Source organism: Anas platyrhynchos, chromosome 3, assembly GCF_047663525.1.
Source record: "Anas platyrhynchos isolate ZD024472 breed Pekin duck chromosome 3, IASCAAS_PekinDuck_T2T, whole genome shotgun sequence".
NCBI classification, from domain to species: domain Eukaryota; kingdom Metazoa; phylum Chordata; class Aves; order Anseriformes; family Anatidae; genus Anas; species Anas platyrhynchos.
Genome location: NC_092589.1, coordinates 39326042 through 39345714, shown reverse-complemented (window position 1 = coordinate 39345714; position 19673 = coordinate 39326042). Strand labels below are relative to the sequence as shown.

The following is a 19673-nucleotide window of genomic DNA, read 5'->3' as shown; positions in this document are numbered from 1 at the left end:
TTGATATATATATATATATATTTTTTTGCTGATTCCTACCATGTTTGGGTTCCTTGTTTATTTGGGGGATAAGCATGAATACTGGAAATGTGCTCTGGATTGGGGTCTGATGGGGCATGCTTGCGACATCCCGCACCACACGTTGAGGATTATTTTCCCTGTTGTTTTGTTTCTGTTTTGTTTTTAATGCTAAAATGAGGTAGTGCGGCATTTAATATTTCAAGATGATTATTTAAGTAACAGTAGATCCCAAAATACATGAGAAAGACATGTTTGGAGGCTGGCTGTGCAAAGTTGTCCTGAGTCAACCCTAAACCAGAGGGGTATGCGCTTTGGCAATTCACTCCTTCTCATGCAAGTACTGGGGAGAGGTCATAAGGCAGCAGCAGGCTTACTGGCACTACCTCTAGCTACGCATAGATTTTTACAGTCACAACTTGTCTGTAGAAATGTTCACAACAGGCAGAGTTGTGTGATGGTGAGTACCAGTGAACGATGTAATTCGAAAAGCACCTAGGTAACAATTTGCTGTGGCTGGTACATATGTAATGCAGGCAGAGCATTCACCAGGATAGGTGCAAACGCTGTTTTCTGGGAGTTGTGGGCTGTTTATTTTTTTTCTCTCCTCAAACCCTGCAGCTTATCTTGCTTGTTTCCCTGTCTTTCCTCTCCCCTCTGGCCAGACTCCAGTTTGTAATTCTGCATTCTTTACTGCCTGAAGTTTTCTCATTTTGAATGTTTGTTTTGAATTTGCACAGTGTTTTTGCACAGAACATATCAGTGATACAAGGCCTGCTAGTTAGAAGAGTTTTTTGAGAATATAAAACAGAGGCTCAAAGTCAAGTGGTATCGGCCTGGCACGCCTATGTGCCCTAAATAAATTCAGACCTATAAAAATAGGCAGTGAGAATTAATTCTTATGCAGGAAAAATAAAATCTGTGCAAATATTTTGACAGTGAAGGTGACTGACCAGTAGAACAACATACTAAATGTTAGAGTGGGTTGGTTCTCCAGCCCTGAAAGTTCCTTAAATTGACCAGGTTGTTCTTTTAAATAAATGCTCAGGTTCAGATTGTATTAATTCAAGTGAATCTTGTAACCTTTGATGTACAGGTTAGACAAGTTGTTGGCATTCATCCTCTCTGGACTGGTGAGGATTGGCGCTGTCATTTACTTCTCACAGAGCTGTTAGTAAGCCAGAGCTTTGGGGAAACATTTCTTCATGCAGGGTTTTAATAAAACATTCTATAATCATAATCAATAAAATCCCTGCACCTGCACAGGCCCTACCTCCACTCAGATTTGAAGCTTTATTGAAAATACAGTAGATAAATGGACTTTCCTGTTTCTTGTCGCACTGTGGACAAACTGTACTCACTGTGCTTTCCAACATGGCCTTTCCCAACTTTTGTAAGATAAGACTAAATAACCTCTTCTCAGCTATGATAAACATTTATTGGTAGATAATAAAGCTTTATTTAGTACTGTTCATAAAAATCACCAATTTGATCCTGAGGCGGTGATCTGAGATATTGGACCCTCTAAGGTGAAGAAGTTGTCATTGAAATGCTCAACCAATATGGGTTTGTGCTGTTAATGACTTGTTCTTCTACAGTTCCTGGAGATTTATTCCAAATGTTCTCAAGTTTTCTTTGAGAGACCAGTGTGAAGGTCAGCAGAAATTGGTGGCGGACTATTACATGTATGAAGAAATGATAATAAGAACTAGGGGAAATTTTGATGTTCATGGTTGTCGTGTACAATGGTGAATAAGATGAAAAAAATTGGGAGTAAAACAATGTACATAATCTGTGTTTCTCTGTGCTTTGTTATTTCATAAATGCACTATTTGCTGAAAACTATATTAAATCATCTTGAAATCACATACAATCGTGTGGTATGCCTTGCTCTTTAAAACTGATTTTTGATGTTGTTTACCATATGCATTGCATTGTAAAGGTTTCCTAATCTTAAATGCATTTCACACTGGTTGTTCCAGTAAAAGATTTAAATATTTATTCATGTTCTGTACTATATGTGAAAGCACTTTATCTTTTTTTTTTCTTTTTTTTTCTTTTTTTTTCTGTCTATGAAGGGATAAAAATCCTTTTATAACTACTCCTGGCCATGGCAGCATGTTTTGTACAAACATAGTTAACCACACTGGCATACAAATGCAACTCAAAAGGATACACTAATGCAAGCAAATGCAAGCAACGTTGCCTTTTGGATTCAGCTTGTACCCACACAGGTACATCCTGCTCACTCTGTGCCTGCCTCATCATTCTTTTCCACTAGCATTTTCAGTGGGCTTGTACAATTGTTTCTCAGCATACCTCATCTTTGGCCCGTGTACCATCCCAGTTGTGTGTTCTAATGACAAAACCGTCGGGTTTGGCAGTGAGTGCAGCTTCTCTCCCTGCCCCCCCACTTTTTTTCCTTTCTGCTTCTCCTGAGAAAGCAGTCATTCTTGGAACAGCCATTCAGTTTGGTTGATAAAGTTGTTTAATTTAGAAAAAGACAAGAAGAAAAAAAAGTTGCATTTTCCAAGAACTGCTCTAAGCAGAGACAAGGTATGTTTCCAAAACAGTGCTGGTAATTATTGAGACTGTCAGCTCAAAAAGGCCGAGGGCACTTTCGCCCTTGTCTTGGGGAGTACCATCTGTTTTCTGTAATCCTTGTGACCCCTTATGCTTGTACCGATAGAGTTGTATGCATTTCAGCGTGTGTATCTTGGGCTGTCTTGTCAGAAATTTGGCTGCCTTACAGTTAGAACCAGAATAATGAAATATCGAGGTACCACGCCCTGACAGATGCGAACTGGAGCGTCACTGCTAAGCCCATGGAGTCATGCTGATTGACATGAGCAGAGAGGATGGTTATTCTTCCTGTGCTTGTTTCATTGCCCTGCTGATGCTGACTTAGGCACAACTGAAAGGAGAAGTTCTGATATATGTCCAAGATCTGGCTGATTGTAGCGTGCCTTCTGTTAAGAGAATGCAAGGGACTGTAATAGTAAGATGGTGACCGTGAATTATAATGAATTAAACAAAAAAGTAGACTATTTTCTGGGAAAAAAAAATAGTTTTATCAACCTCATACTGTTGTCATAACTATAATTTATTACTGTTCTTCAACTCCCTCTCCCTCCTGTCCTTCTGGGGCATTGGGATGGTGATGAAGATGAGAATTAGGCCCAGTATATGCACATGTGCCCTGGTTGCTTACATTTGGGGAATAAAAGCTCCAGCACAAATAATGGCAAAATACCGATTTATTTCTTATTTCTGAAGGAAAAAATAAAAAAAATAAAAAATGGAGAAATCTGGCATTGTGAATATGCCTTTGTATACACTGAATGCTTCCCAGCTTTGTGGCCTTCATTCATTCATTATCATCTTTTACAGTTGTCTAGAGCAGCTACCCATTGGTTCTAGATACAGAAGTTTAAAGAGTTAGTAGTTAGGAGTGGGAAAAGAAACCCAGATAAAGTAAGAAATGCTGAAAGAGAACAGCTACATCCGGTTATTCACGGTTTGTAATACGACTGCAGACTGCCCTTATTACTATCAGTTCCCTTTGAAAGTCTTTGTGTAGTGAGCAATTAATTATTCAAGGCTACGCATCAGAAGAGCTGGCGGCCATTTCCTGACAGAACCAAGCCTTAATTTTTAAAATACTTGAAATTCTCCAGTTGAGCATGGAGAGGCCACAAGTGTTTCCTCCTCAAGTACTGGAGTTTCGACAATCGCCCTCACTTCTGCCATATCCTGCAAGGCAGGTAGCCATGAGAGCACTTGTCATGGCACTGCCAGCGGCCAAAGGAAAGGCTTTGCTGAGAAATGATGAGGGTTTTGTTCAGATAAATAGCTTCTCTGTGACTGGTGCTACTTTCTTCAGATGACACACGTTGGCTAAGCTCAGCTCTGGTGCAGCCATGCAGGGAGAGGGTGATAGCACCAGGGAGCGAGTCTGGCTGCCCTGGCAGTGGGAGCACGGCGTTGCAGCGCGTGTTAGCCCAAAGCACTTGACCTGAGGCTGGAGCAGAGGAACGCCGTGTCTGCTCACAGGGAACAGAGCAGCAGAAAATGCTGGCGTGATCACCAGTTGATTCTTCCCAGTATAACACTGCAGTTGTCTTAATGAGCCAGACAGGAGGTGATTACAGGGGAGCTGTGAAGAGGTGGGCACAGGGGTTCCCCTGAAGTACATGGCTCCAGTTTGTGATTTAGCTGTAAATCTAGAAGAATTGCCTAACACTGCTGAAGGGACTACTGCTTTTTTGGCCAGATAGGGGAAACAATCTCAACCTTCAGTAGGTGACTCATTTTCCTGTGCAGAAAGAGGAGACCAAATCAAGCCACTAATCTTTTATTTTATCAGTTTAAACTAGTGACAGACCTAAATACCAATGGGAGATTGAAATCACACCATGTGAAGTTGTCACTGTTTCAGTTTACCTGATGGCTTACTTCAGAAGAGACAGACAATTAAAGAACTACTGTGTAAAGTAACAGCCCCCTGGAAAGTAAGAAGGAGGTTTGTCCCAGGATGTTTGTACAGACAAAACTCGCACCCCAAAGGGCAAAAAAACACAGCCTGGCTCTGAGGATTTACACTGGATAGTTGTTTCAGGAAGTCAAGGAAACAGCGTTACATGGAATAATCAAAATTTAGAAACATCAGTATTGTTGTTCTGAAGAATTATTATTCCCTCTTTGCCAAAGAAGTGGCTGTTTAATCTTTCTGGGTCTCTGGACATCTGTCTTATTGTGGATGTCTGCAATGACCAAGAGAGGGAGACGGAGAAACCGTTAAATTGCATTGTAACTGGGCACATATTAAAATGATATAGGTTCAAAAGGGAAGAAGAGAGTCAACATCATTCCATAAGGATTTTTATTGCAAGAGCTGTTTTCTTAACTTTATTAACAGAGGCGTTTAAAGGATTTGACACTTAGGGAAGGACAAGACACAGCTTATTAACAGGCAAAGTAATGTTGATGATTGCTTTGAATTTGGTAGGAGAAGGAGGACATCATTTTGTGTTCTCAAGGCTGGGAGGGGCTCACCTGTGCAATCTTTGCTTTTCTGGTAACCTCACCTGCTGCAGTGGAGACAAGCCTCTGTGAAAGCCTGGCCTCCTTACCTTGAAGGCTGGCCCCTAGCCTTTGAGGATGTGCTGATTTCAGAGACCTATTTCATTATGGATCAGTTTTATTGCTCCTTTTCTGTCTTGCAGCCATTCTATCTTAAATATTTTATTAGTTCTAACTACTGCCCTAATTGGTAAAATTAGGAAATGCAAGGCAAAAAGCACAGCTGGAATGCATTGTGGAAGGCCATTCACTTCTCTAACAATTTTTTGAGTTGTCACAATATATTTACTTTACGATCTCTATAAATGCTCACTGTCATTTCTTTACCAGCCAATGCAGTTTGAAATTTTGATGACTTTGAAAATAAAGACGTCTAATTGACTGCTTATATAGAGAGACTGGAGACATGTGAGACTGCTGGTGGGGGAAAGGTTGCAGTGGATGCTTGCAGACCTGTTACACAACTCTGTTTGGTGAAGATTTCTGCAGCATTATGGCTTGCTGATCTTTTTTTTTTTTCAGGGGCTGAAGAGCCTATAGCATATTGAAGGGTGGGCTGTTTGTTTTCCCTGTGTTGTTTTTTATGTACTGAAATATTGTAGTGAAAATAGCTGGGTGGGGTGTAATGAATGTTTTCAAAGACCTTCCTTTGAAAGAGGCTTTTTTCCAGTTCTTGGTGGTCACCACCCATTTTCCTGTTCTGTGCGCGCCTCTCTCATTGTTTCTATCCACAAAGGCCCCTTGTGTGAACCTGTCAGCGTATGTGCCAGTGCGATGAGATAAAATGTTGTGGGATGTGTGTCTGAGCCTGGTGAAGCGCCAGAGATTTTAACCACAGACTCCACAAATTTCAGTGGGTATTGCCCACATTGCAACGCAGCATTAGATCGTAAAATACTGGATTTGTCAACAAGCTTCAGCGTGACTCCTTCAAATGTTTATAGTTGAGGGGGTTTCAGGCTGAAGTGCTACCAGGGCAGGTATGCGTGCTGGTGGTATTACAGTCATGTGATGGTAATATTTGTCCCTTAGTCTTGAAATAAAGCTTAATTGAAAAATTGTGCTTGTTTACTTAAACCATCTTGATAAATAACGCCCGTTGTGGTTGGGTACGGGCTGGGATGTGGTCAGTGTCCCATCTGAAAAACGAGGCTGGTTTTGAGTTTAACTTCTGGGCCTGTGAATTGCACTTCGTTCACCTTTAGCTTTAACCCACTGGTGAGGAGATAAAGCACATCCTTTGGTATGTGTTTTTTAAAGTGGGTAAATAGTTGGGTTATCTAAAAACAGATCTCAGCAATACCTGCTGAGCTTCTGAGCAACAATATCTATGGACCTTTAGATTAGCTGTCAAAATTGACTGATTACTACAAGTAAAGCCACAGGATAAGAATCTGTAATCTCTCAGAACACAAATCATTGATAGAGATCTCAGGTCGTGCATTGTCATAACCTTATCCCCGCTGTTGCGGTGCGATTCCAGCTCTAGCTGGGCTGCAGGTACTCTTGAATGTGTGAGTGGAAACCATGAAGAAAAGCAGAGTTGTACATTTATCACCCCCAAAATGGCTGGTTGGAAGCATGTTCAGTTTCAGCCATTGAAACAGTCCTTTTCTGTAGTGTTGTTCAGTGGGTCTGTTTTCCTTTTAGTCTACGAGTTATCTCTGAAGCTTGCTATGTCTTGGCTGGTATCAAGGAGTTGATTGCCACAGGGAAGGAATCCATGATCCCATATCTTGACTGAGCAGAGCAGTACAAAACCAGTCTCAGGAGAGAAGATTGAGTTTAGAAGGCATTATGCTCCTCTGGTCGAGGTTTGGCCATGTGCTAGGCATTTTTTTTCTCTCACAATTTCCTCAGTATTTGAGAACACAGGGGAGTTGGTTCTCTGATCTGCTTGAGTGTTGGCTCTGGCTTTATGGGATGATCCAGAGCCATCCTCCCTCTTTCTGTGGCTGGCACTCGGGCTTGCTGAGTGCACAGTGACTTGGTGAAGGAAACTGCTCTGACTGAAAACTAAGCCATGAGAAATGTTTCTCATCATGCTGCGCTCCTCTCACCTGAATCCAGGGAATGGGTTGAAAAGGCAAAAAGGCACTGCCTACATCTGCTCTACCTGATGATCAAGCATCAGTGTTGCATCTTCTATGCATGGCACGATCCTCATACAGTTCCCAAGAGCTACATCTTGCCCCAGGAACAACGTGTTTGGCATATCTTCAGAGGTGCCGGGTCCATGCTGGCATGGTGACTAACGGACGGACTGCGCTCCCATCATCATAAAATAATAATCGAGGACCAGATTAATAGCTGCTGAAATCCTAACACTTATCTCTCCAGTTCAAGGTACTCATAACCCGAGAGAGAAATGGTAGGACATAAATCCTGTGGACATTGTTTTGCTTACTGTGATTAAATTTATCATACTTTGGTGACATATTGCAAACCTTAATGCTTTAAAAAATACAAGGGCTACAGCAGCATCAGTAAGATTCCCATCACTGAACTCACAAAAGTAATTTTTAGCTGCTGTGATAGCTTGTATTCAAAGTGGTACTTCAAATTGGAGGTACAAAGAGTTATCCTACAAGCTGCATAAAATGGAAGATGCAAATGATAAAAATGTTGTTTAAAAGTGTAGTTATAATGTTTTTGTCTCAGCATTCCTTTTTTTTTTCCAGAAATGAATGCCAGGAATTTTCCTTGAAATAAATAAAATGCAAATCCAGTAATGCAGTTTTCATATAGATTTTAGATGCCATCAGAGCTTTAGACATTGGGGAAGTTGGTCTCACATGTGGTTGTAAGGTTCACATGGGATTTCACAGAATCACAGAATGGCTGAAGTGGGAAAGGGACATCTGGAGGTCACCTGGTCCAACCCCTGCTCAAGCAGGTTTACCTACAGCAGGTTGAACAGGACCGTGTCCAGGCAGCTTTTGAAGATCTCCCAGGATGGAGGCTCCACAGCCTCTCTGGGCAACTTGTGCTCCATCACCTGCATGGCAAAGCAGTGTTTCCTTGTGTTCAGAGGGAACCACTTGTGTCATGGTTTGTGCCCATTGCCTCTTATCCTGGCACTGGGCACCACTGCATCTTCCTTGTACCTATCTAAACATTTGGTATGTTCCCTGTTCAAGAAAGCATACTCATGGCTATGTTACTGTCAGCTGTGGTGGTGGTGGTCCTAGAGTGACGTGGACTTAGTGAACCATCAATATGCCCAGCTTCAAGACACCAGAAGTCAGTTGTGTTCTCTTAAGCTTCATCTCATGATACCCTGCTTGTACTAGCCAATCCCCATATCATGCTAAGCATTGTTTGGAAATGTCTAATGAGAACAGAAATGAGTTCCTTGCCCTTAACATGAACTCTTCCCTGATCTGTCCCTGAGTTGTTCGTATTTCTCATTTTCCTGACTTTCATTAAATCGGCCCTTTGGTTTTAAACTTGGAGGGAAGAATGGCATCACGTGTTGATCTGGTAGTTGGTGCCAATGTTTACTGAACTAGCAGTGATTTGTTGTTTAGTGGGTATGTACATAAAATGTAAGAAATCCCCCGATCAAACCAAGGAGCCGGTGGTGAGATGCTGTAAGTTAGAGCAGCTTTAAAGGAAGGGTGGAAGGTATTTCATTTCCTTATTTTTGTAATAGCCTTTTCTGTTAGTAGTTTTTCTTGTTACCTTCGAACTCTCATTTCCTCTATTAACAAATTCCCTATTTTGCTGGAGTTTATATTTGTTTTGTCTGTGTACTGAGTACCATATCCCAGTGTGCAGCAACACTGCTTTAGCACTTAACAGCCATGAGCACTACACATATTTTCAAACCATTTTTTTCTCTGTCCAAGAATAACTCTCTGTCCTCCTTCCTTCCCTCTTGCTGGTGTGCTGAACTCACTCATCTAGTGCATATTCAGATTTTAGGAATAATTATTTTCACTGGAAAGAGTTCAGGTATAAGGACGGATCTGTATGGCACTGTGTATGGGTTTCATTGACAGCTTTCATATTTGGTCCTGAGTTCCTGGTGAGTGAGTAAATTGCTGTTTGTAGCACCTTTTATTTACTGATGGTCACTTTTATTACTTTAACGGAGGGGGCTTTCGAGAAGCACAGCATGTCATCCAGAATAAACTGCTTGTTGGGTAGAATGGTTACAAAGCTGCGTGAATACTTTTTAAAGGAATTTTAAGGCTAAGTAAGCATGACTTGGTGCCCATGGAAGCACATCTCTGGAGCCGTCAAGCCGTATGGTTCTGAGATAGCTATGGAGTGCCTCACAGTGAGCGAAACTCCTTTTTCGATAGTATGGTAGATTATAAATTATCTAGGAATTTGCTAAGCAGAAGGTACAGCAAAATGTAAACACAGCAAAAAAATGGACTTGCTAGTTTGAAATAAATTGTTGTTGTTATCTAAGATAGTACTGCCCATTAAAATATTTTTATTGGGTTTTTACTGGTTTGAATTGGAAAAACTTATTTGTGCTATATTTTGTAATCCTTTCATCCCTAGAATGTATTTTTCTTGCTCTGCAAGTTAGCTTTTGAAACTTTAACTCTAAGGCATTTTAAATGAGAATTTAGTACAGAAATTTCATGTGACAGCTTAATTAACTGTGGATTCTTGACCTTTAAAGTGCTGGAGCTAGAAGCATTTAATAACCAGCCACTGGATATAAAGTAATATGCTTGCTGTTTTACTAGCTTGCGTACGAGGCAGTCTGAAGCAAAGTCCAAGGGTCACCAAAATAGTGAAGGAAATAGAGGGAAGTCAATCTGAACTATGTATTTCAAAAGGTTTTATGTGCGTGTCACACAGTGTGCAGGTATGAGTGAAGGCTACCAGATATAAGGTATTCTTATTCAAGGTGCAGGCTGTGATTTCTCTAAAATCTTCTGTCATCTGGGACCTACAAGGTGGGAGAATAATTCAGCACAGTTACTATGCTGCCTAGTCTTACACACGCGAGGTATTGACCCATGTGGACTTATTGAGAGCAACAAAACGGTGAGCTGGAGTGCTATCTCAGCCTGGGACGCAGAGCAGGCTGCTCCGTGAGCTTCAAGAAGGCCACCAACACCCTAGACATCGGGAGGATGGCTGAAGCTGACCATCCAGCGTCATCGTTGGCTGGGTAGGTACCAGCTTTGACAGGTAGCCACAGGCTGGGATTGCTCCTGCCTGCTGCAGGGGGTCTGAAGCCGCCGGGAGGACGGGTCCCCAAGCCCACAGGATGATTTTGCAAGGTTGTTTGGACGGGAGTTGTTATGTGGGGCTTCAGGTTTTTCCGAGCCTGGAGTTTCCAGTACTGCAGCCAGAGAGGCTGCTGAAAGCCAGATTACGATCTGAACCCCAAGCGAACGAGCAAGGCCTTCGTCTGCAGGCATTCCCGCTGATTTCAGTGGAGCTGTGTTGCAAGGGTGCTGGGGTGAGCGAGGGGATAGGAATCCAGCCCCCGCTGGCACTCCTGGGCCTGCTCGGGTGCTCCCCACCGGCGGAGCCATGTGCTGGGCGAGCGTGGGTGTACCCTTTGGGCTTCTTGCTGTCTGGGTCGGTGGAAGAAACACAGAGAGCTTTGGCTTCTGTCAGCTTGGGAGCTTCACCTGAAACTGCTACTGCTTGCTGGTTGGTGTTGCTGCTCGCAGGCCACAGCCCCTAACTTCTGTTTTCTGAACACAAACCAAACGTGGCCAGCAGCGAGTGGCCGGGGTCCTGAATGGAGACCCCAGGCCTGCTCCTGAGCTTCGTCACCCCGTTTCCAGTGGCGATCTGAGCTTTCCCATTCCCTTGGTGTAATTTTAAGGGGAACAGTCTGCGATCACACTGCGATTACAGTGTGAGTGTCCGTGGAGCGGGGCCTGATCGTGCCAGGGACTCCTGAGAGAACAAGGCGTGAGGGAGGCTTCCCTGCAGGACCTCCCTGCCTTGTCAGTGGGCTGGGGTGGGTTGACCTGTGGTGGCTTTCTGCTCTCTTTTCCCTCTGAAGTTTTAAAAATCTGACATGGGTTTGGGTGAGGAAGGTTTCTGCCTTTGCTTGCGTCACTTTCTCCTAGCAGTGACGCACACATGTGCTCGATTTTGCCACATAAGTGGGCGGTTTATACACTGGGAGGGAATGATTCATGAATTAGCTGGAGCCTATGCCATTCCTCTATTGCCCTAATGAGGTGTGAGCAGGATTCAGTGTAAACCTTTCTGCCTGGCCCTCAAACAGGGTTGTTGTGGAGTTAAGTTTTTGCTTTCTGGCTGTGGGTAGCCAGCCCTTGCCCAGGGAGAAAAGCTTGCCCAGTAAATAAAATGGGGGCAACTTCAGAGAGATGTGATGGCCTGGTGCATGCAAAGGAAAAGCGTGAAAATAGTGCATTCTGCAGAGCTGGAGCACCTGACTGCAGGTTTTGGAGACTTTTGTGTAACCAAGATGAATGTGGGCTAGTCTTTGAAACAGGGAAAGAACAAGCACAGCTGTCTGCTTGGGGGAAATGCTATGGGGCGTGGGGCCAGGGGGTTGTTTTGTGCCTCCGTGCGCTTGTACTTGTCTGGCGAAAACAACAACACAACTTGAGGGTGTGCTGAGCTAGGGAAGAAGAGGAGGAAAATTGAGGTGCAGGAAACCACACAGGGAAATGCTTAACAAGCAAATTGTTTGTTTATTCAGAATGATAATGTGCGAGCAAGAACATCTTTTGATAGCAACCAAACAGGCTGATTCTTCCTCTCATTTTCCAAGTCAAGTAGACTATCAAATGCTTTTTCTTTTGGAAAAGCTGCAAACTACCATCGGAGGCAGTGGTGAGGGAAGGAATCTGCAGCACAGAGGAAAAAATCATGCTCATAGCATTACTTGTTAGAAATCTTGGGCATCCCACGGTTAATGAAACCAGCTTGTTGTCTCATTAGCCACCCTTGACAATTCTATTTACAGAGGTTAGCAAGACTAAATATTTTTCTTCGTGGCTGGAGTGGCATCTTGAGAGACCCAACCCCCTCTTATACAACCCATTTTTTCCTGCTTGAATTGCGACATGGCTTTGGCCTTAGTTCCCAAAAATTAGTATTTAAATGAGGAGAAATTGGACCATGTTTTCCCCAAGTTGGTTCTAATGTGAAAATTGTGGGCTCTAGACTTAGAGCAGAGCTCGCGCGTTTGTGGTTCAAGTTAGATTTTCCAAGCTGCAACTGGAAATTCTCATAAATATTGCTGTGTAGTTTGCTCTTCTTGGTTTTGCTTTGTTTCTAACCTTTTATTTCAATGGTAGAATTAGAAACTGGGAAGATTTTTTCCCAGACTGGAATCTTTATAGGCACAGCACAGATGCATTTTTATTTAGAGAGAAGGAAGTACCTCTGAAAGTCTAAGTAATTTACCTTGTACTCCCATTCCCTGCATCTGCTTCAGGATGACATAAGGCATTTTCTGTTGTACCTTGAAGGACATCTGTGTATGAAGTTGTTTTTGTTGCAGTTGTGGTTGTTTTTGTTTGTTTGTTTTTTAATGTGCATACAATCGGACTCCTACTTGACAAAGAGAAAAGTAACGTGTTAATGTTACCTTGTAAATATCTGATGCTTTATATTCAGACTTGGATGGGTTGATGCTCACTCCAATGATGCCACTGAAGTTGTTACCAAAGTTGGATCCTGCTGTTATATACTGAAATGTGTGTTAGTCTCATCCTGTGCATACCTCCTCTATCAGATACTACGTTAGAAAATATTCACCTGGGGCAAAATAATTGTGAAAGAGGTTTGCCAAAGGCTGATCATGGATCTTGAGAAGATACCGTAAGCATTTATGAGGCCCTGTGCTCTGTTAGCACACCCACTAGTGAGCACCTGCCGTCCCACCTATCTGATCCCCAAGCCTATGCCCAGCTTCAACTGTTCTGCAGCATGGGAGCCCTGCTGATGTGCTGCAAGCAGATTCCTGCTTTGGAAGATGCTGTTGAATGCCCAGCCTTGCATGCGCCCCAATAAACACCTTACTGTTACTTTATTTTAACATGTATCCTGGCTATTTAATTTTCTTATACATTTTTTAAGCCACATGAGGTTTCCATGCTAGAAACTTCTGCAGTGGTCTGGCTCAACTAGAAATGGCCATCTTCTCTAAACTATGTTAGTATGTATTAAAGTTCTTTTCTATTTTTTGCAGTGTTACATTGTACCAGCCATGATTTAAACAGCATCTAGGATTAAGTGTTGTGGTTAATATGTCACATTGTTTGTTTTCCTCATCTTCTTTACATGAAAGAATACAGTTAAATATCCTGGTGTGATGGGGATTTTTTTTTTTAACTTTATAGACTCAATTACTTTATACTAATATTGGAAATAGCAGCTTATGATAAGCTTTTTATTTAGAAAGCCTGTTAAGTGGAGAGCCACAGGTGGTGATTCTGGAAATGAATGTGCATCCGCAGAAACTGTGTGGTTGATCTTTTCCCCAGCCTGTGCGCATCCAAGCTGTGATATTTGCACTGATACCGTGTTACAGGAATCTACTAGAAAATAAATCCATTATGTATTGAAGTGACTGAGGTGTGAAACACCAACTCATGCAAGCGAAGGAAACTTGTAGTATCAGCAGAGCTACCTGGGTTTGAAATGGTAGTATTTAAGCACAGGCTCCTCGTGCTCTGAAATAAGAATCGTACTTTATCAAACACTAGTCAGTGGAGTTTGCTCTTAAACTAACCTATCCCAAATCCATAACAAATGTAGCCTTTGTGTTTCTCACACGTTAAATTTAGCTTTGTATCCCTTGGTGGCTTAGTTTTGCATACTTGCTTCATAAAATGTCTTCCCCTTTGTTATTTCCTGCTCTTCTTTTCTCAGTGGAGTTTGAGGGAGGCTAGCTCTGTTGGTCTTGTTATTTCTCAAGAAGAAGCCTGTTCTCATAGACAATGGAAAGAGGGTGATTTCATTAGAATAGCTTTTACTAAGGAGAGGTTTCTTGTGTGCAATAGTATTTTCTTTCCCATTTTATATTGCTCGTGGTTGAGGAAAGTTGGTTTTTCACAGTACTGCTAAGGGCTGAGACAGCTGTATATACAAGCATAATTGGATACCCTATTATTACCTTTACTTTAATGCAGGGAACAGCAATTGCAGCTTATTTTATCAATGACACAGCCACACACTCTGCCATTTCTCCAGCTTTAGTTGTCTCCAGCTTTGAGTGTCATTTTGTCCTGGAGTATTTTTCAAGTAAATAAATACAGACTGAACAAAACAAATTTAGATATACAATTTTTAACATTTCCTGAATCCCAGGAATAATGGTTTGCTATTTTGTTTTTAATCTCTGACCTAAGACATATCTTGTACCTGTTACATTCAGCAAGGACTCAGGGGATCCAAAGGCTGATTTTCCCTTTGCAGCAGTTCCCTCCTAATTCCTATTTGTAAATGAGCAAATAGATATTAGCTTCTTGTCAACTGAGTTTAAATCAGTTGACAGAATGGATTCATCACTGATGAGACTTACTCTTCTAAATGTCTCTCTTAAGTCATGAATTGCATTTCAAGAAATGTTTTTTCCTTTCTCTCTTTTACCTGCCAGGAGCAGTTCAGAACGGAGGAAGGAGAAATCAAGAGATGCAGCAAGATGCAGAAGAAGCAAAGAGACCGAAGTTTTCTATGAGCTGGCCCACGAGCTGCCCCTTCCCCACAATGTCAGTTCCCACCTGGACAAGGCATCCATAATGCGCCTGGCAATCAGTTTCCTACGCACTCACAAGCTTCTGTCTTCAGGTAATGTCTGGCTTAAAGAAGTTGTCAATGCTGGTTGGTATCAGCTTGGTGAAAATGTGCATGGTCATCTCTGAACACGAGGTCTTAAAGTGAGAACAGGATGTAAGTCCTTGTGTTGTGAGAATACAAATAGACTTAAAGTTTTTTGTTTTTCCTTTTTTTTTGTTTTGTTTTAATCAGAATTATGTATATTTGAATTGGGATAGGAAATGTGAGTGAATCTGGTCGCATAAGATCTTCATTACCAAACTAACAACTGATGCAGTTCTGCATCTTTGAAAAAGAAAAAAAGAACTATAAAAACTATTGGATATGTTTTATTAAACTCAGTTACAAGGTTTTGAGCTTTTGGGAGTTAAATCAGAATTCAGACATACATCTTATAAACTTCTATGCTGAAAGAAGTAAATCTGGATTGGTCATGGCAAGCATGTGTGTGCCAGTGCATTCAAAAGGCAGCTGGGAAGTTCTGAAGGTCCACTTCTTCATTTTACAGGCTTGATCATGCTATACACTGGTAATATGTAGTAGGTTGTCCAATACAATGAGATAGCTAAAGTGAGCAACTTTTAAATACTTGACACGAATGGGTTCTATTTCATCAGTCTTAATTATTTTGGAGTAGTATGAAATGTGAACCAGCATCATTTTCATAGCCTGTTAAAACCAATAAACAAAACAGTGCTCTTATTTTGCCCCTATGTTTGCATAATAACTTTGATAGAAATCTATAGTTGGAGTAGCCTTTAAGATCAATAAAAACAACTGTTTTTTTCTGGGGGAACTTTCACACAGTGACTTCTGTGTGCCAAGAATATGTTAAAAAAGAAATCCTGTATTATTTGCAAAAGGTAAAGCCAAAATTTCATCTTTTCCTTCATTAATGGCAGAAATCCCAATAAGGTCAGGATTGCACTTCCTCTCTTTAGAAAAGTTGAGTCATACCATAACAACTGCTTTAATAAATGCCATTAGGAAGTATCTCATTCTCTGGAAAAGTATGCTGTTGGTTTGTTGTTATTAGTCTCAAAGATATGACAAAATCAGTTCTATGTCTGTAATTTTTGTAGCTTTTCTGGGCTCTGCTAAGACTATTTTATGAAATGTGTGGTGTGTTTTGTGGTGGTGGTGTTTTTCTTTTTTAATCTTAGCTTATAGAATCTGATATTGATGTTTACTTCTGTAAGAAGTAAACTTTATTTGCTGAACAGCATTTGGAAATCATCTCTGATTTCTTCATGCAATTAATGCTTGAAGTTGCATAAAATAGGTAAATGTTCTTAAAAATGCTGTCCACCAAGCCAATTTGTTAGTAGCTTTCTCATAAAAACAGCTTAAGCTTTACAAATATTTGTATTAGATGAGCTAGAGACTGGCACAGAATAGGAAAAGCAAACTTCTGCAGGACTGTAACAGATAATGTAAATAATGTTTGTGTCTGTGAAAGCTGAAATGAAATAGTTTGATGTTGTCATCATGAGAAAAATATACTTGCTGACCTGGAAACTGCTCAATTTAAAGTGAACTTTTCAAATACACTTACACTTCTTGACAAGGAAAAAATTAGATAAAATATTTGTTTTAGTGCTTCTGTAGTGTCAAGACTTAAGCTTGTATCAATTGATAGTGATGACAACTACATATATTTATTTAATATTTATACTTTTGCGTATGTTTCTGTTATTTTCTGTGACAGTGTTTGAAAAACAATGTGACTCATGTAGCTGATTTACGTTTTCTTGAGGTATCATCATGACCCAGCAGTTCGAAAGCAATCGTCACAGTTATGACAGGCTGTGTTTTAATAATATTCAAAGCTTCTTCTAAGTTAGTTACTTACTTTGCCTTAAATCTGATCTGCTTCCCCAGTTACAATATCAGTTTAATTTAAGTCTTCTCACTAAAATTTGTGTTGCTAGTCACATGCAGGTTTGTCCATAAGATGTAGATCTGAATTTTAGAATCTTTTAGTGCTTCTATTATGAGAAATTGAGCTTAAGGTAGTCTAAAGGGACTACTTTTCTGGAAGAGTTGGGTGTTATTTTCAGACATGGGAACAAATGGAAATGAAAGAACTCAGGCCAGAAAACCACGGGTTGCTTGTAAAGGCCTCATCTGCTACTTATATTCCTCTGGGTATAGCTAACATATAAATTAGCCAAACTAAACAAAAAGGCTGAAAATTTGTTTAGCCCTGAATATTTGAAAGATAAAATTTATCATGCTTTGGAATACAGTGGCATAAGAGAGAGAACTTTCTTTATCACTATCAGGATAATGACTTCAGAGTATTATTTCTTGCTTGTTTGATTGTCCTACAGTGTACACTTGCTGAGATTCCTGAGATTTGCAGATGCACAATGCTAGTCTAGCCAAAGTAAATTTCTATCAGTTTGAGAACTGTTTCTTCCCCTCAGGAGACACGACTGGAAAATTGAATATAGACATTTCTAAGCAGGCTTCTGGCAGGTGAGATTTGTTGAAAAAATACTGCCTTTCAGGGCTGATTAACGCTGTTGTTGCACAATAGTTACTTAATGCAGCTAATGTCTGAGGGGTGCTGTTCTTCTGATCCTTTCCTGTGGGAGCAGAATCAAAGTCTTTGATTGTGGGCTGCCGAGTAATGTCAGTCTTCCTAAAGATACTGCCTTTCATGAGAAGGCTGTCTGATTTAATTAAAAGCTACAAGGTTTTGATACAGTTTTTGGCTCCCGTATGAAGAGGTTTGCTGCTTATCACGTTTTGACAAGAGCATGGAGCAAAATGGAAGTGGCTTGTGCATGCCTGTCCATCCCCTGCTCTTGTTTTGCTCCAGACCTCTTTTGAACCCCATGCCAAACTGCCCCTTTTCCGAGGCACGTTTAGCAGATGGAATTTGGCTGTTAGCTCTGTGTTGGCTCTGAGGAGCCTAACCCCAGTGATGGGGATTACGGATCTTCCTCTGTCATCTCTTGACAGGTGAACAGGGAAATAGGGAGGTGGAGAACTGGAGGAGCGTGCATGAGAGACAAACGTCTCCCCCAGCCCGCAGACCTCCTCCTTGCTTTATGTTGTCTTCATGGAAAACGTTTTGATTATTTGGGCTAGACACTTAGTGTAAACTGGAGTTAAGTGGGAGTATATGTTCAGTCATTAATTAGGACATTAAAATAACATTTACTGCATTTATATATATACAATGTCACTAAAATAATCCTGTAGTGCAGCTTGAAAAATACTTCAAAGGTTAGCAGAGAAAAAAGTTGTGCTTGATGAGCATTTTTGCTATTTATTAATTCTATCAAAACCTCCCAGCACAACAGATTTTATTTTATACTGCTGTTCATGGGCATGATCCTCAAACAAGGACTCATCTCCTCATTTCACGGTGGTTTTGCTGGGAACGAAGTGAGCAAGGGCCTTCCCAGGGCTGCATCCTCATCTCACTGCAAGCCCACGCTCCAGATGGGGTTTCAGAGATGGCCTCAGGCAGTGTGCCAGCCGCAGGCCTTTGGCATCGAGCCTCTAATGCCCCATCGTGCTATTCCCTGGCTCGAAATAAGGCTTTTCGCTTGTGTAACTCGGGCTGTTTCACTAGCTGTGTCTGCGTAACTATTATTTATCAGTCGGGAAGCTGAGCCCTGGAGAGATCTATGCCTATACTCTTCCAGCAGGTGAATGGCAGAGCCCGGAGCCGGAGCCAGCACCGAGAGCTCGCCCGCGACGCGCCTCTGGGAGCCCCGGCGCCTGGGCTGCAGGGCGCGCTCCTGCAGGCATGGCGGGGTCCCGGCTTGGCCCTTGTATCCTATCATAATAGGAAATAGCTGGTTGTATATCTCAGAGTTCAAAAGGGTAAAAAATACCAGGCTTTGCTTTATAAAAGTTGCTTCTTTACTTAGTAACACGTTTCCCTTTGATTTTCACAGTAGGCAATTCTGTGTGGGAATGTTGGAGAGGAAGCCTTTAACATTTAGAAATGCAGGCTGTTCGTCTGACGGCCTGATTGAGATTGGTATCACAGGAAGCAAACTGAAACAATGGCTTTATAATACTGTTTCCATGTTGTGCACACAACAGTACACGGTATAATTGGAATGTTAGTAGAAATATCATTTAATTATGACCTCTTAAATATTTTTCAAGATGCCTTCTAATTCTGTTGGCATAATACATTTTGCCATTGCTACGTTAACATCTTTGGGATAAATTTAGAATAGATGTTTGTTCATTAAAAGTAAAGATTTTGATCCCAGGAAGTTGCTTCTGAAAATAGTCTGGTGGATGCTTACCAGTGTCAGAGCTTGTGGATATCAGGCCTTATGTTGTCCTTCAGTGTAGTCAGAAAGACCGATACTGGTATTTGTCTCTAGTTCTCTAGTGTAGCTAATTTTTTTTTTGAGTATTAATAAGTGGCAAAAGGAATATATATGTCTTTTGCTAAAGAACAATATTGTCTGAATATTAGGAAGAGAATCCACTTTAGGACGCCTGTATGGGGTGCCAATAATTTCAAGTGTTTGGACCACGCTCTCGATAAAGGCATTACTGGAACCAGAACTCCTTGGCACCAGCGAGGGTCTGTGTGCCAGGGCTGCAGGCCTTTCAGTTAGGCTAATCAGGCGAGCATGACTTTATCAGCTTTCTTCAATCCCATGCTAATTGCACGGTCACCCGGGTGTCTTTTCGGCATGGAGAGTCCAGCAAAGGAAACTGGATGGGAGTCGCTCCCGTGCAGGCAGACGGCAGGAGAAATGGGGAGGGAACAGGGAAGCAGACGGGAAGTTGTTTGGGAGAAGGGAGGCCACAAGGAAGCCAGTGTGAAGTTGTTTCAAGGG

At 41.5% G+C, this 19673-nt stretch overlaps 1 protein-coding gene across 4 annotated transcripts in view; it reads left to right on the top strand.

Moving 5' to 3' along the window:
* EPAS1 (endothelial PAS domain protein 1) overlaps window positions 1–19673 on the top strand; it is a 117402-nt gene that overhangs the window by 66649 nt on the left and 31080 nt on the right. For 3 of the 4 annotated variants that reach the window (XM_038177629.2, XM_072035727.1, XM_072035725.1), the window contains one exon: window positions 14669–14859. In XM_038177629.2, the coding sequence (XP_038033557.1) occupies window positions 14669–14859 (191 nt within the window). Of the gene's footprint in view, window positions 1–10187; window positions 10241–14668; window positions 14860–19673 lie in introns of those variants that run through there. The other variant, XM_072035726.1, reaches the window with a different exon arrangement.